The following is a 13,611-nucleotide window of genomic DNA, read 5'->3' as shown; positions in this document are numbered from 1 at the left end:
TGGCAGATGTTCCGCATTCTGATTTCATTACATTGACTTTTATCATAATCTTCAACGATTGAGTGATTTGTAATTATTTCAAATGAACAAGTATGATTCATAGTAATTTAATTTTATTAAACTTAACAAAGGCAGGATAAATCTCACGATAGTAAATTCTCAGCAATGAGACGCTTCATCTGAACCAGAGGAGGCTGGTGGGATGAGCTATAGGAGGACATGCTCATTAAATGGCTGGAATAAAACACAAACCTATGTTAACTCCGTTCCATTAACTCCATTCCACCCACTGAAATTAGCCCATTGACCTTTAGCTCCTCCCACCAGCCTGCACTGCTCTGAACAAACATAAATAGTCGCATTTACAAAACAAACAAATCAATCAGTCATCACCTCTGTATATTGAATATAACTTATTTGCATTAAAATGAGCTAATTTCCCTCAAAATGTCAGAGGCAACAAAACACTAGGTGAATATCTCAATTGCATACTCATCGCATCCTCTGGCTTTCTCAAAACCCATAGGAGGTGGTCAGAGAGGAGGGATTTCTGGTTGAATGGATTTTGAGACAGGACAGGAGGAGTATGGAATTAAGAGCTTCCCTAGATATGCCAAAATATAGATGTTTTTTAAAGGCATTGTTCTTGGTGACTGCTGTTCTGACATTTCACTACGGCCATCAGATGGACAGAAACAAATGTGACATGTAGAAGTTTAAGCTGATGAGTGGTTGCCAAAAGACACAGCTCTAAGACATTATCCCTCCCTAATTGTAGGCAAAATAATATGTAAAATAGTTTTATTCAAACTCCTAAGTGACCAAACCCCATTTAACAGTCATACGGACAGTCACACACAGAGAGAGCTAAGAAAGCATTCAGCTCTAGGAAAGCAAGTGGCAGACATGACAAATGGTTCTGCGATCAACACTTGTACCGCAAATCAAGAGGATACACCTAGAGTAGGACCATTCAACAACAAACTCATAAAATCTCTTATAGAAATCTGCTAACTCCGGAGAAGGTGACAGGAAAACTTAAACACAAAACAGAATTCAACATATTCAAGCTTTATATTTTAAAGCTTGTTGAATGGGAATGTAAACTCATATGTACAAATGCCATCATCAAAACAATTGTATGGTAGTAAATTGTATTCAATCTATTCACAAAAAATACAACATATTGGGTATTTGCTGTTTCTTCCAAAGTACAGTTATGTAATCTAGTTATGAAAATTATCTTTCCTTATTAAATCTTCAACATGTGCTAGCTGTATTTTCTTTGTTTCATAATAACTGCAGATTGGGCACAGTTCTGTATACAGTAAGTCTGATTGCACAGATGGAGCTCAACCTCCTTTCCTTCTCTCCAGTTTGTTCATGTGCCACATAAACACTTCTAGTTCCCTCTCAAATTTTCTGCTGCCACTTTATCCCTTTGACAGAACTCATCAGTTCCAAGACCCAACCTCTTCATCACTGAATGTAGGACTCAGGACATCCCCCTACATTTTCCTTCTGCTCGTCATTTCTCTCCAAGAGTTGAGGTAAAGTACTATAGCTCAGTACGGGAGCGGGAGATGCGGGGCCCCTTCCTAATCTCTTTCCTCTTGTCCTCTTTCCTCCTCCTCTTCTCCTCCTCCCTCAGGATCTTCTGAAAAGCCTCTGCGGTGTGAAGCACCTGCACCAGAGAAAAGCAGAGCGTGTGAACATGTGTTTTGAGAGGCATTTTTTAATAATATGTGTATGGAGTGTGGAGAATCAAACAGCAGAGGATGGGAAAGCAAAAAGGTGCAGTCAGTATGAGTTTTACTGATGTTATGCTTGTCTCAAACACAGTCAAGCTTGTTTGTTAAACAAGCCTTAAAAGAACACGCTTTCCAAGTCAGTCTGGTAGGCTTCACTGCGATAGTGTACAATGTGGTTACAGAGGCAGAGAGCCACTGTGTGTTACTCACGTTGTCTCTCTCAGTGCGGTATGGGTTGGTGAAGTCTGGGGATTTCTCTATTATTCCCAACTCCTGCGACATCTGAGAGACAAGGAGCGAGAGTTATCAGCCATTTTGAATCCATAGAAAACAGTTATAATAGTACGCTTACAACATGCTTATAAAATGTAGTAATAAGGAGGTTATAATACATTACACCTGTTGACGTTAAATAAAGCATAAACATTTCCTCTATACCCCAGAATATACCCCCAGTTCTTTCCCCGTCTCACCAGTGAGAGAACATGCTGGTGTGCCCCCCCGGTGAACACCCCAGTGAGGTTGCAGAAGCGTAGCCCCCATCGCAGAAGGCCGCCCCAGTCAGGGTTACGGTCGTAGTAGTGGTGGACGATACGTGGGAAACGCAACGCCACGTCCCCAAAGAACGCCGTGTTCTCCACCACATGGGAGTAGGCTATGGAGCGAGATAAACAGAGTAGTCTACATTTCATACTTAGTAAATAAACTAGAACGTAAATCACTGCAGACTGACATTCTAAAAGAGAGCGTAAGAAAACGTAAGAGGCGGAGAGGGAAAAGTGGAGGGAGAGAGGAGGCAGAAGAGGAGAAAATCACAAGATGGTGACAGACAAAAATCAGATTAGCATCGAGTGAGAAAGAGGGAGGAGAGAGAGCAAAGTGTAGTAACGGTATAATGTCCATAATCTGACCTTCTTTGATTTTGTCATCCATGGGGAAGGGATCATCAGCCTGCATGTTGGCTGCAATAAGGACGGCCTTTGAGTCCTCCAACACCTTCAGAGAACACACACACAAAATGTAGATTGCCCACTGTGGGTTGACCACCATAGTTGTCCTTGGGCAGAGAGCAGATATGTCCTCTGGGAATCAAACAGTATATATCTGGGAAGAATACAGTATATACAGTGAGGCTTCAAGCACAATAGGAAGACTTGGAAGCTAAATCCGGGTTACTCTAGTCTTATTAGCGACCGGCTACTTAGATACTGCATAGCAAGTGGCCTTATTTGCCTACTCATGAGCTTATAATAATCTAAACATGCTAAGAAACTAACACCGCAATTACTAAGGCCACAACATCCTGTTTCTAGCTAATGGTCAGCATGAAGGGAAGTTAAACAGGAGTGTAGCCAGTGTACCTTAAACAGGCCCTTCAGCATGATGTCTATGATCTTATATTGCTGGTTGATGTCATTGAGCTCCACCAGGTTCTTCAGAGCATTTAGCTGGTCTTTCCTCTTGGTCTCAAACAGACGCTTGTCTGAGAGGGTGTTCAGGAAGAAATGCTGACAGACATTTCAATACATACACACTAATCAAGGGTCATCCAAGAGGACACCTCTTCTAATATTCTGAAGAAGGAAACAGACACAGTAGGATACAGATCTCCAGGTTGGAGTCGTGTCTGTCGGAGTCTGCAGAGGAGAGGGCTGCAGCAGCAACCACCAGGAGGACTGTACACACACTCAGCATGGTCAAGAGGTGGCGATGGTGAGCCACTAACACACACACAACAAGAGAAAATGCAGTTAAACAGTATTCTGAAATATTTATTACAATGTTTTTACTGAACTTGTAAAACCAACATTTACAGTAGGTCTGTCTGGTTGACATTAGAGCATATTTAGTATTTTGCTGTGTGTTGAGGGTTATCTATATTAAAAAAATAATAAATTAAAAGTATATTTAAGATCATATTTTTACTTTTTAAATCCAGTTTGGTCCTGTACAATAAATTACACAGGTTCTAATGAGGTTATATGTGTCCCATTTAAACAACTTCTAAAAGCCACTTAACTAAACCCCAAAATTACTTTCACTGACTTCTTGCCAGCCCCTGTCTTGCATCCTCTTTCTTCCTTTCATACACTCTCCATCCTCTAAGCTGTGGGCTGCCTCAACATTCCCCCAGGTCCAGCCTCCTCTCCCTTGGAGCATGTTAATACATTTGAACAGGATAAAAATGAGTCTTGGACTGCTGCATATTTGATGAGCATTGGCTTTTAAAACAACAATCAGCAGAAAACAAAAGTGTAGAGGGAGGAGAAGACAGTGTCGATAGAACACCAAATGTATAATTCAGCAATGTCTCCATCGATAGTATTATCAGAGAGTGCGAGAAGGGGAAGTGGCGGGGGGACGGGGGGGTGTTGTGAGAGGCAGAAGAAAGATGAGGAAAGTATTGTGGGATGAGAGAGACCCTGTGGGAGCCAACTGCTTTTCTGCTGAATATTTAATCTCTTTTTCAATATGCAACAAGGTTAAGCCTAAAGACAGAGATCTGATAGTGAGAGAAAGTGTCAGGGATGTGAGTGAAAGAGAATGAGGACTGACACCTGATAACATCTTTTCAGCTGTTTCTCAAAATGGAGTATCTCTATTCTGAACTCTTCAGTTGCATTCCCCTACTCTGACACTGACCCTCCTATGGTTAGACTATTTAATTAAAATACTGCCTGAAGATTCAGAGATTGGGTTATGCAAGCCGCATGATTTGACATAGGCTATGACAGGTCATTTGCCTGAATCACCACGACATACTTTGAGAAACTTTGCAACATTTACTCTGTCAGCAAAAATGGGTGCTGATGATAAAGTTGGAGCAGCAGAATACAGACAGTGTTCGATTAGGAACAATTTGTGCATTCTGAAAACATCTTTGGGACGCCTTCCAGCTTTTTGTACTAAACATGCAAGTCAATAAGTCAAATATTTCTAAGACGGACAACTAGGGAAGAGGCTTAGTAGTAGGGAGCCCCATATCCATGTTTTGTTACAAGCATAGCCAACAAGGCCATAGATATTATTAGTGTCAACACCATGGACAAATGGGCATCCAGCATTGATGTTTCCATCGGACTAGACAAAGTGCTGGGATATTAAGGTGGAGCAGAGGGGGCAAGCGACTAGGACAGATCAATCATATCCCACAGGCATCATGCAAAGCACAGAATTTGAGAAATGACACTCCAAAATGCCCCCATTTACTGTAAGCCCCCCCATCAGCTGTGTCCAGAGGTGTCATGCCCATAGGGGGGGACAAGGGCACATGCCCCCTCAGATTTGTCCCATTTTTAACATTTTCAGATGTTAAATTAATGACTAAGCTTCATTTTTAAGCCCACGTTTTATAATAATTTTTCAGCAGTACTTTACAGAGGGGGCACACTGACTGGACCACACAAAGAGTAACCTCCCTATTCTCCCTAGTAAGTGGTTCCTTACAAGGTGCACCAAGGAGCAAGATATTCTAGGCAGGACATTAGATTTTTATTTAACTAGGCAAGTCAGTTAAGAACAAATTCTTATTTACAATGATGGCCTACCCCGGACAAACCCTCCCCTAACCCGGACGATGCTGGGCCAATTGTGCACCGCCCTATGGGACTCCCAAACATGGCCGGTTGTGATAAAGCCCGGGATCGAACCCAGGTCTGTAGTGACGCCTCTAGCACTGCGATGCAGTGCCTTAGACTGCTGCGCCACTCAGGATCCTTAGTGCATGCAGACAGTATCGTCAGTGGAGGAGACAGACACACAGCGTTTGATTTGATATGCCAGTGATGGGCAGGACTTGCAGGACGTATGTTTGTAAATTAATTTGATGAAGCTTTGTAGCCTATTGATTAATAAATCAAACTAAAAATGGTTGTTTCTCTGTAATAATAGCCATTTAGCTAGCCCAGATAGTTATGAGGTTGGGCGACTGGCAAACTAGCTACCAAGCCATTGCAGGCGATCAAGTCAGAGTAGCTTGTCTAACTATCTTATCAGGCATGCCTGCTGGCAAGGTCGGCAGACTTTATAAAAGCAAGAAATTACTAAATAAGACTCACGTTCCTTTAAATATTTTAGCAGAGATGTAGGCCAACCGGACATATTATTCCTTTTACGTAATTTGTCATCTGCATCCAACTGGGCTCCATGCAGCTGGCTATAGATGGGTTAGCTGACAACGTCACGAAAACGATGCGCACGCTTCAATGGGGCAGAAGTCCGTGAGTTGTGATTCTGGATGGCCAGATAGCTACAAACAATGACAAGAAACTCCCATGTGGGGAATGGTAAGTGACCCGTTTCAGCTAGATTCATGCCATTCTTGATATCATGTCTTGTTTTGGAGGTGTAAAGGATTTCATGTCCATGCTAAAATGGCTCAAATTCACTAGATAGCTAACCAACAACTATAACAATGTATTTGAGAGACAACAAACGCTCATTGTGCAAATGTATTTACACTGGACAAAAATATAACATGTTAAGTTTAAGAGTTGGTCCTATGTTTCATGAGCTGAAATAAAAGATCCCGGAAATGTTACACACAAAAAAATTAACTCTCATGTTGTGCACAAATTTGTTTACATCCCTGTTAGTGAGCATTTCTCCTTTGCCAAGATAATCCATCCACCTGACAGGTGTAGCATATCAAGAAGCTGATTAAGGGCCATAGCAGTGGTAGCTGTGCCGCTAGAGATTCTGGGTTCGAGTCCAGGCTCTGTCGCAGCCGGCCGCGACCGCGAGACCCATGGGGCGGCGCACAATTGGTCTAGCGTCGTCCAGGATAAGGGAGGGATTGGCTGGCAGGGATGTCCTTGTCCCATCGCGCACTAGCGACTCCTGTGGTGGGCCAGGCACAGTGCACGCTGACACGGTTGCAGGTGTTTCCTCCGACACATTGGTGTGTCTGGCTTCCGGGTTAAGTGGACATCGTGTCAAGAAGCAGCGCGGCTTGGTTGGGTTGTGTTTCGGAGGACGCACGTCTCTCAACCTTTGCCTCTCCCGAGTCCGTATGGGAGTTGCAGCGATGAGACAAGACTAACTACCAATCGGATACCACGAAAAAGGGGGTTAAAATGAAGCTGATTAAACAGCATGATCATTACACAGGTGCACTCTTACTAAGGCCACTAAAAAGTGTCATTGTGGCACAACAATGCGACCAATGTCTCAAGTTGAGGGAGCATGAAATTAGCATGCTGACTGCAGGAATGTCCCCCAGAGCTGTTGCCAGAGAACTGAATGTTAATTTCTCTACTTTAAGCCGCCTCCAATGTAATTTTAGAGAATTTGTCCAACCGGCCTCACAAGTGTAACCATGCCAGCCCAGGACCTTCACATCCAGCTTCTTCACCAGCGGGATTGTCTGAGACCAGCCACCCGGACAACTGATGAAACTGTGGGTTTGCACAACCGAGGAATTTCTGCACAAACTGTCAGAAACCGTCTCAGGGAAGCTCATCTTCGTGCTCGGCGTCCTCACCAGTCTTGACCTGACTGCAGTTCGGCATCGTAAACGACTTCAGTGGGCAAATGCTCACCTTTGACGGTCACTGGCACGGTGGAGAAGTGTGCTCTTCACAGATGAATCCTGGTTTCAACTCTACCGGGCAAATGGCAGACAGCATGTATGGCATCGTGTGGGCAAGCGGTTTGATGACAACTTTGTGAACAGAGTGCCCCATGGTGGGGGTGGGGTTATGGTATGGGCAGGCATAAGCTATGGCAAACGAACACAAATGCATTTTATCAATGGCAATTTGAAAGCACAGAGATACTGTGACGAGATCCTGAGGCCCATTGTCATGCCATTCATCCACCGCCATCCCCTCATGTTTCAGCATGATAATGCAAGCCTCCCCATGTCAAGGATCTGTACACAATTCCTGGAAGCAGAAAATGTCCCAGTTCTTCCATGGCCTGCATACTCACAAGACATGTCACCCATTGACAATGTTTGGGATGCTCTGGATCGACGTGTACAACAGCGTGTTCCAGTATCCGCCAATATCCAGTAACTTCACACAGCCATTGAAGAGGAGTGGGACAACATTCCACAGCCTGATTAACTCTATGCGAAGGAGATGTGTCGTGCTAGATAAGGCAAATGGTGGTCACACCAGATACTGACTAGTTTTCTGATCCACCCTCCTACTTTTTATTTATTTTTAATAAAAAGTATCTGTATTCCCAGTCATGTGAAACCCATAGATTAGGTCCCAATAGATTATTTCAATTGACTGATTTCTTTTTATGAACTGTAACTCAGTAAAATCTTAGAAATTGTTGGATGTTGCATTTATATATTTTGTTCAGTGTATGTTTTCAATAAACACTTGGAGACAAAATGTAGTTTACATGTTAACAATCTAAGCCAACCCCGTCTGTTTTCTCCATAGTTGCGCACGTGTCGGTTTTGTTGCTAAACAACCAACCCCCTATACACTCATCCCCTGGCGACCGGCTCATACATAAAGCATCCTCAATTCAGACTGTAAGGGCTTCAATTTCCTCAACTAGTTTTAAAGAGCCACTGGGAAAAAAAATGGGTACTGTCTAAAATGCTCCACCACTATGCTAGAGTGGCTAATGCTACCTCTGATGTTCAGCCAATCAGGCTGCAGCAGTCTGTTTATCCCTGGCTGAATGCAGTATGCAACATCAGGAAGTAGCACTAGCCACTCAAGCATGGTGGTCGAAAAATTGTGTTTTATTAAGACAGTGTGCATATTTTTAAAGCTAGTTAAGGAGGAAATTGGCGCCCTCGCCCCTGAAAGGAGGATGTTTTATGTAGAGTCAGTCGCCGGCTGCATAGAGTCCAGTTGGATGCAGATGACAAAAGATGGAAAGGAATAAGTGCAATATGCAGCCAGTTGGGCTAGCAAAGATGCAGAGAAGCATATTTAAGGTTATGATACTATATACACCAGTGTGTCATTTTAATGAAAATTACAATTGAACAGGAAAAGAGGTATGCTTACATAACCTATGCAGAAAAATACATATCTTTTACATGGAATTAGGTATAATCATATGGCTATAGATTGGACAATTCCAACACCTGAAACAGCTTTTTCTTACAATCTGGAGGTGGCTCCAGACCATGCTAAAGAATTCAGCCACACAATTCGTGTCCCCTATAAACTAATGTGTGCATGACGCCCCTGGCTGTCCATCATTACAGAATGGGCCATCCAATTCTGTGTATGTAGGCTGTTGTAAAATATTTTATTAATACATGAAATGTAATCTAGTACAGTATGTTGTACCATATAATCTGTCGGAGGTTTGAGGTTCAGGGTGGGACACATTAAAATATCTGAGCTCTCTGCGTGATACATACAGTTGTTATTTTATGCTTTCAGAGAAGCACTGGGTATTGACTAAGTATTTTGTTGGCAATAATTGATACTTTGAGGAAAATGTCATACAAAACGTAAACTTATTGAGATAAAGGTTAACATACTGCCAATCAAAATGACCCATTTCTGGCCCTGCTTGGAAACTGTTTTGCATACAGTGGACTTGAACGATCCTTTAATTTCATGTTTCCCAGCGTTAGTATGTCAGACACCATTTCAAGGAAGAGGCTCGAGCCACAATGATCTGTGTTTCATGGTTTTCGAAAACGAACTGCACACCACAAAAAAGCGAACGTTATCTTTGAAAACAACCGAGGCACATGAAATAGCAGCATTTCATTACCTGACGGGACTACTTGTGAATAAACCGGTCATCGAGAATTTGAATGGCAATGTAAACCCACCTGTATCCCAATGCATGCATTTCGCTCGCTACTGGTCAGCTGTGGACACTAGACTTCGACATCACAAACTCGCCGTTCACTCACCTCGTAGTAAGAAACAGCACGATATTAAACGATAGCAAAACCAACGATTCTTTCACGCTAGCATCCGTTTCCTCGTAAAGATGGAGACATCACTTGCGGAGTATTTGCTACAATACTCAGCTGACAATATCACGTTTGAAATGTTAATTTACATACAGAAGTCGCTTGCTCCACTCCGCCAGTGCCACAATCGCACCGGCTGGCTCTGCTTGGACGAATGACAGCCAGCGATTACATGGAAGGAGGTGGTTTCCAGACGGAATATTTTGAGCGGCACACAGGCCTTTGTACGCGGTAAATCCCTCCCCCTCCCGCTTATCACGAAAGCAAGTAAACCCATAGACCGAGGACTCTAATGTCAAAAGCCCGTTTCAGCATGGCCAGCACCATTGGGGACTTTCACCATTTGAAGTAGTCAACTGGGTGGGACTTCCTATGGGTTATGAAGGATCACATACAGTACCTCCATCCAGGTCATCAGGAGGGATAAGCCAATGAACTATACTCGTGAGCAAACATTCCATAACTGCAGTTGGCAGTAAATCGGCTAGAAGGGATACAGCTTGCAAGTGTAGGCAACCCTGGTCCTCGAGTGCCGCAGCCACTTCATGTTTTTGATTTAACCGACCGGGAAGACCAGTTGTGTTGAATTTAGGCAATCACTTTACTGATCAATTAGCTCAGTTGGTCAGGTGTGGTGCCTAGTTGGGAACAAAATCCTGCAGTACTCAAGCAACAGGGTTGCCTACCCCTGGGATACAGCTTATGTCAGAATTGACCAGAATGTACTTTTAGTAGCAGGTCAGGAGAACTTACGCAGCAGGTTAAGACAATTAACGTAGCAAGCTAGGAGAATTAGGTTCATCTTAGGAAAAGAGTTATGGTTAGCTAAAATGCAAAAAACAAAAACGTTTGACGTAAATTTGACATCTGTATCCCATCTAGCCATGACCATCCAAATCGGTGGCCTCAGATTGGCTTATATTTCTACTGAAATGACATATGACAACTGTTCTTTTCCAAACAACTCTTTATAATAAACTTATATTATTGAAAGACCTCAAACCTAAAGGCAAATGAATGGATGTTCCCCCCTAGTTTTGTTACTGACACAGTCAGTCAGTAATAATATGGCAGGAGTCCTACCAGACACCTCTTCAGAATAAGGCTGTTTGGTTGCAAAAACAGCCATAAATAAATAGATCAATAAATCAAACAGTTCTATAACTGAGAGCCAATGTGTCCGTCTGTCTTCACAGTGAAGTCGGACAGGCAGAGATACATCTCTCCAACACGCCTGAGAAAGGGGGTTAAGGACAGATAGGAAGGAGAGAGAAAGAGAGCTCCTAGAAAGAGCACTGTAATGGCATGTGTCTGATGACTAAAACAAGTTGGTGTACACCGTTGGCAGACAGATGTACTGAAACATGAGTGGAGACTCAGTATGTGGAAACAGCAGGGACAGCACAAGAGATGACGTGAAATGTCTTGAAGCATCTGCATATTGTAGTCAATGGCCTGTAAAAATCAATAAAGACTGATAAGTACTGCTCTGTCGACTTAAAAAAAAGAGGAGCATCTCTTGCACTAACTATCTTTTATGCTATAACTCTGTGTGTGTGGGGGGGGGGGGTCGCTGCCCAGCTTTTCTTAACTACCTGGCTGAACACACCTTATCTGAATGTGTTAGACCATCACCAAGACCTGGCAGATTTATACATTTGTTTTGGTTGTATTTACAGCATATTTGAGATTCTCTTTGTAATGAAAAGCGCAATATAAAATACATCTATTATTATTACTATAAGAGGCAGCATGCAGCAGATATCGTGACAGGACAGTCTCCCATAAGACCCGCTCTGATCTGACAAGCTACTGAAGCGCACACTGCTGGAGTACATTCAGCTCTGTTAACGCCTGAATAAGTCACTGGATCACACGCACGCACACACTTGTCAAAGCTCTGTCACTAAGGGAGGCAGCAGGGCCAGCACGATGCTGTATCACATGACAAATGGGGACAGTGATGACTTTTCAGTGCAGTGACATTCCATTACTGAGCCAGATGAATCCTATGAGGGCCTGTGTCCTGCCACTCATGTGTGACACAATGGCGTAGAGGTGGTGGCAGGGGGCTGCTTGGACATGGGACAATTAAAAGAGTGTGTCTCAGTGACATTCAACATAGTCTCTCAGAGCTCTGTCTGTGTGCTCTCTGTTTGCGTTTTACTCTGCTGCTGTATGTGTTCCAGTCAGTGTGTTGTGTACTGTACTGCTTTCTCAGGGCCTGTGTTGTGTTCTCTCCCAGCTCGTTCAGGCCTCTCTTCTCCACCACCTCCAACACCTGACACAGGTCTGGCTCCCACAACACCACACCAACAGTAGTATGAGTGTGTCTGGGTGCAGTCTTGAAGCATCTGCATATTTCCCATCTGAAACAGTTCGGAGTAGTTCATATATGTGCATTTATTATGACACCATTTTGGGACGTTTTGGTCTTCGGCAAGGGCTTTTTCGGCTATTTGTCCACACAAACATTTTTCTTGTGACAAGCCGAAATTCGGTAGAAAATGTCTACGCCCCTTCTTCGGTGATTGGTCAACAGTAGGGATTCTTCAATTAAGTGATTGTTGTCATTCAACGACAGAAAATTAGTTTTCATGCAGATATTTTCACTTGAGAAATACTGCACCAAACATAAGTATGCTGAACAATGAATCAAATGGCCACCGGACTATTTACATTGACACCCCCCCATTTGTTTTGTACACTGCTGCTACTCGCTGTTTATTATCTATGCATAGTCACGTCACCCCACCTACATGTACAAATTACCTCAACTAACCTGTACCCTCGCACACTGGCTCGGTACCGGTACCCCCTGTATATAGCCTCGTAATTGTTATTTTATTGTGTTACTTTTAATATTTTTTTAAACTCTTCTTGTACTGCACTGTTGGTTAAGGGCTTGTAAGTAAACATTTCACTGTTAGGTCTACACTTGTTGTATTCGGCGCCTATGACAAATAAAGTTTGATTTGATCTGATTTGAGACATGAAAAGACAACCAGACACTGGCCATACAATGACAAAATCACCAGCACACACTGTGGCAAAACTCTAGATCACCTTTACTCCACACACCTTCCTCGCCCTCCCATTGGCAAATCAGACCATAACTCTATCCTCCTACAAGCAAAAACTCAAACAGAAAGTACCAGTGACGGACTCAATACGGAAGTGATCCAATGATACGTATGCTAATCTACAGGACTGTTTCGCAAGCACAGACTGGAATAGGTCCCGGGATTCATCCGATAACATTCAGGAGTTTACCACTTCAGTCACCGGCTTCATTAATAAGTGCATCGACGACATTGTCCCCACAGTAACCCAACCAGAAGCCATTGATTACAGGCAACACCCACACTGTGCTAAAGGCAAGAGCTGCTGCTTTTCAAGGAGCGGGTCACTAATCTAGACGCTTATAAGAAATCACGCCTAGACTGCCAACGAGCCATCAAACAGGCAAAGCATCAATAAAGGACTAAGATTGAATCCTACATCGTCTCTGACGCTCATCGGATGTGGCAGGGCGTGCAAACTTTCACAGATTACAAAGGGAAACCCAGCCGCGAGCTGCCCAGCTACCCGAGCCTACCAGACAAGCTAAATGCCTTCTATGCTCACTTCGAGGCAAGCAACACTGAACCATGCATGACAGCGCCAGCTGTTCAGGAACGACTGTGTGATCTTGTTCTCCGTAGCCGATGTAAGACCTTTAAACAGGTTAACACGGGGCCAGACAGAATACCAGGAAGTGTACTCAGAGCATGTGCTGACCATCTAGCAAGTGTCTTCACTGACATTTTTAACCTATCCCTGACCCGGTCTGTAATACCAACTTGTTTCAAGCAGACCACGATAGTACCGGTCCCCAAGAATGCCAAGGTAACCTGCCTAAATAACTATCGCCCCGTAGCACTAAGATATATAGCCATGAAATGCTTT

General features: G+C 43.4%; 1 protein-coding gene across 6 annotated transcripts in view; it reads right to left on the bottom strand.

Moving 5' to 3' along the window:
* Positions 1-96: 96 nt before the first annotated feature.
* LOC115171319 (coiled-coil domain-containing protein 134) overlaps positions 97-13,611 on the bottom strand; it is a 41,519-nt gene continuing 28,004 nt past the window's right edge. For 2 of the 6 annotated variants that reach the window (XM_029728020.1, XM_029728019.1), the window contains 6 exons: positions 3,356-3,472; positions 3,113-3,234; positions 2,663-2,747; positions 2,225-2,406; positions 1,962-2,033; positions 97-1,684 (listed from right to left, as the gene is read on the bottom strand). In XM_029728020.1, the coding sequence (XP_029583880.1) occupies positions 1,559-1,684; positions 1,962-2,033; positions 2,225-2,406; positions 2,663-2,747; positions 3,113-3,234; positions 3,356-3,472 (704 nt within the window). In that variant the 3' untranslated portion in view covers positions 97-1,558. Of the gene's footprint in view, positions 1,685-1,961; positions 2,034-2,224; positions 2,407-2,662; positions 2,748-3,112; positions 3,235-3,355; positions 3,473-3,797; positions 5,017-9,600; positions 9,984-10,063; positions 10,143-13,611 lie in introns of those variants that run through there. The other 4 variants (XM_029728022.1, XM_029728021.1, XM_029728024.1 and 1 more) reach the window with 4 other exon arrangements.

This window comes from Salmo trutta, chromosome 32, assembly GCF_901001165.1.
Source record: "Salmo trutta chromosome 32, fSalTru1.1, whole genome shotgun sequence".
Lineage (NCBI taxonomy): Eukaryota > Metazoa > Chordata > Actinopteri > Salmoniformes > Salmonidae > Salmo > Salmo trutta.
Note: the sequence above shows the minus strand (reverse complement) of the source record. Positions and strands in the feature narration are given on the sequence as shown.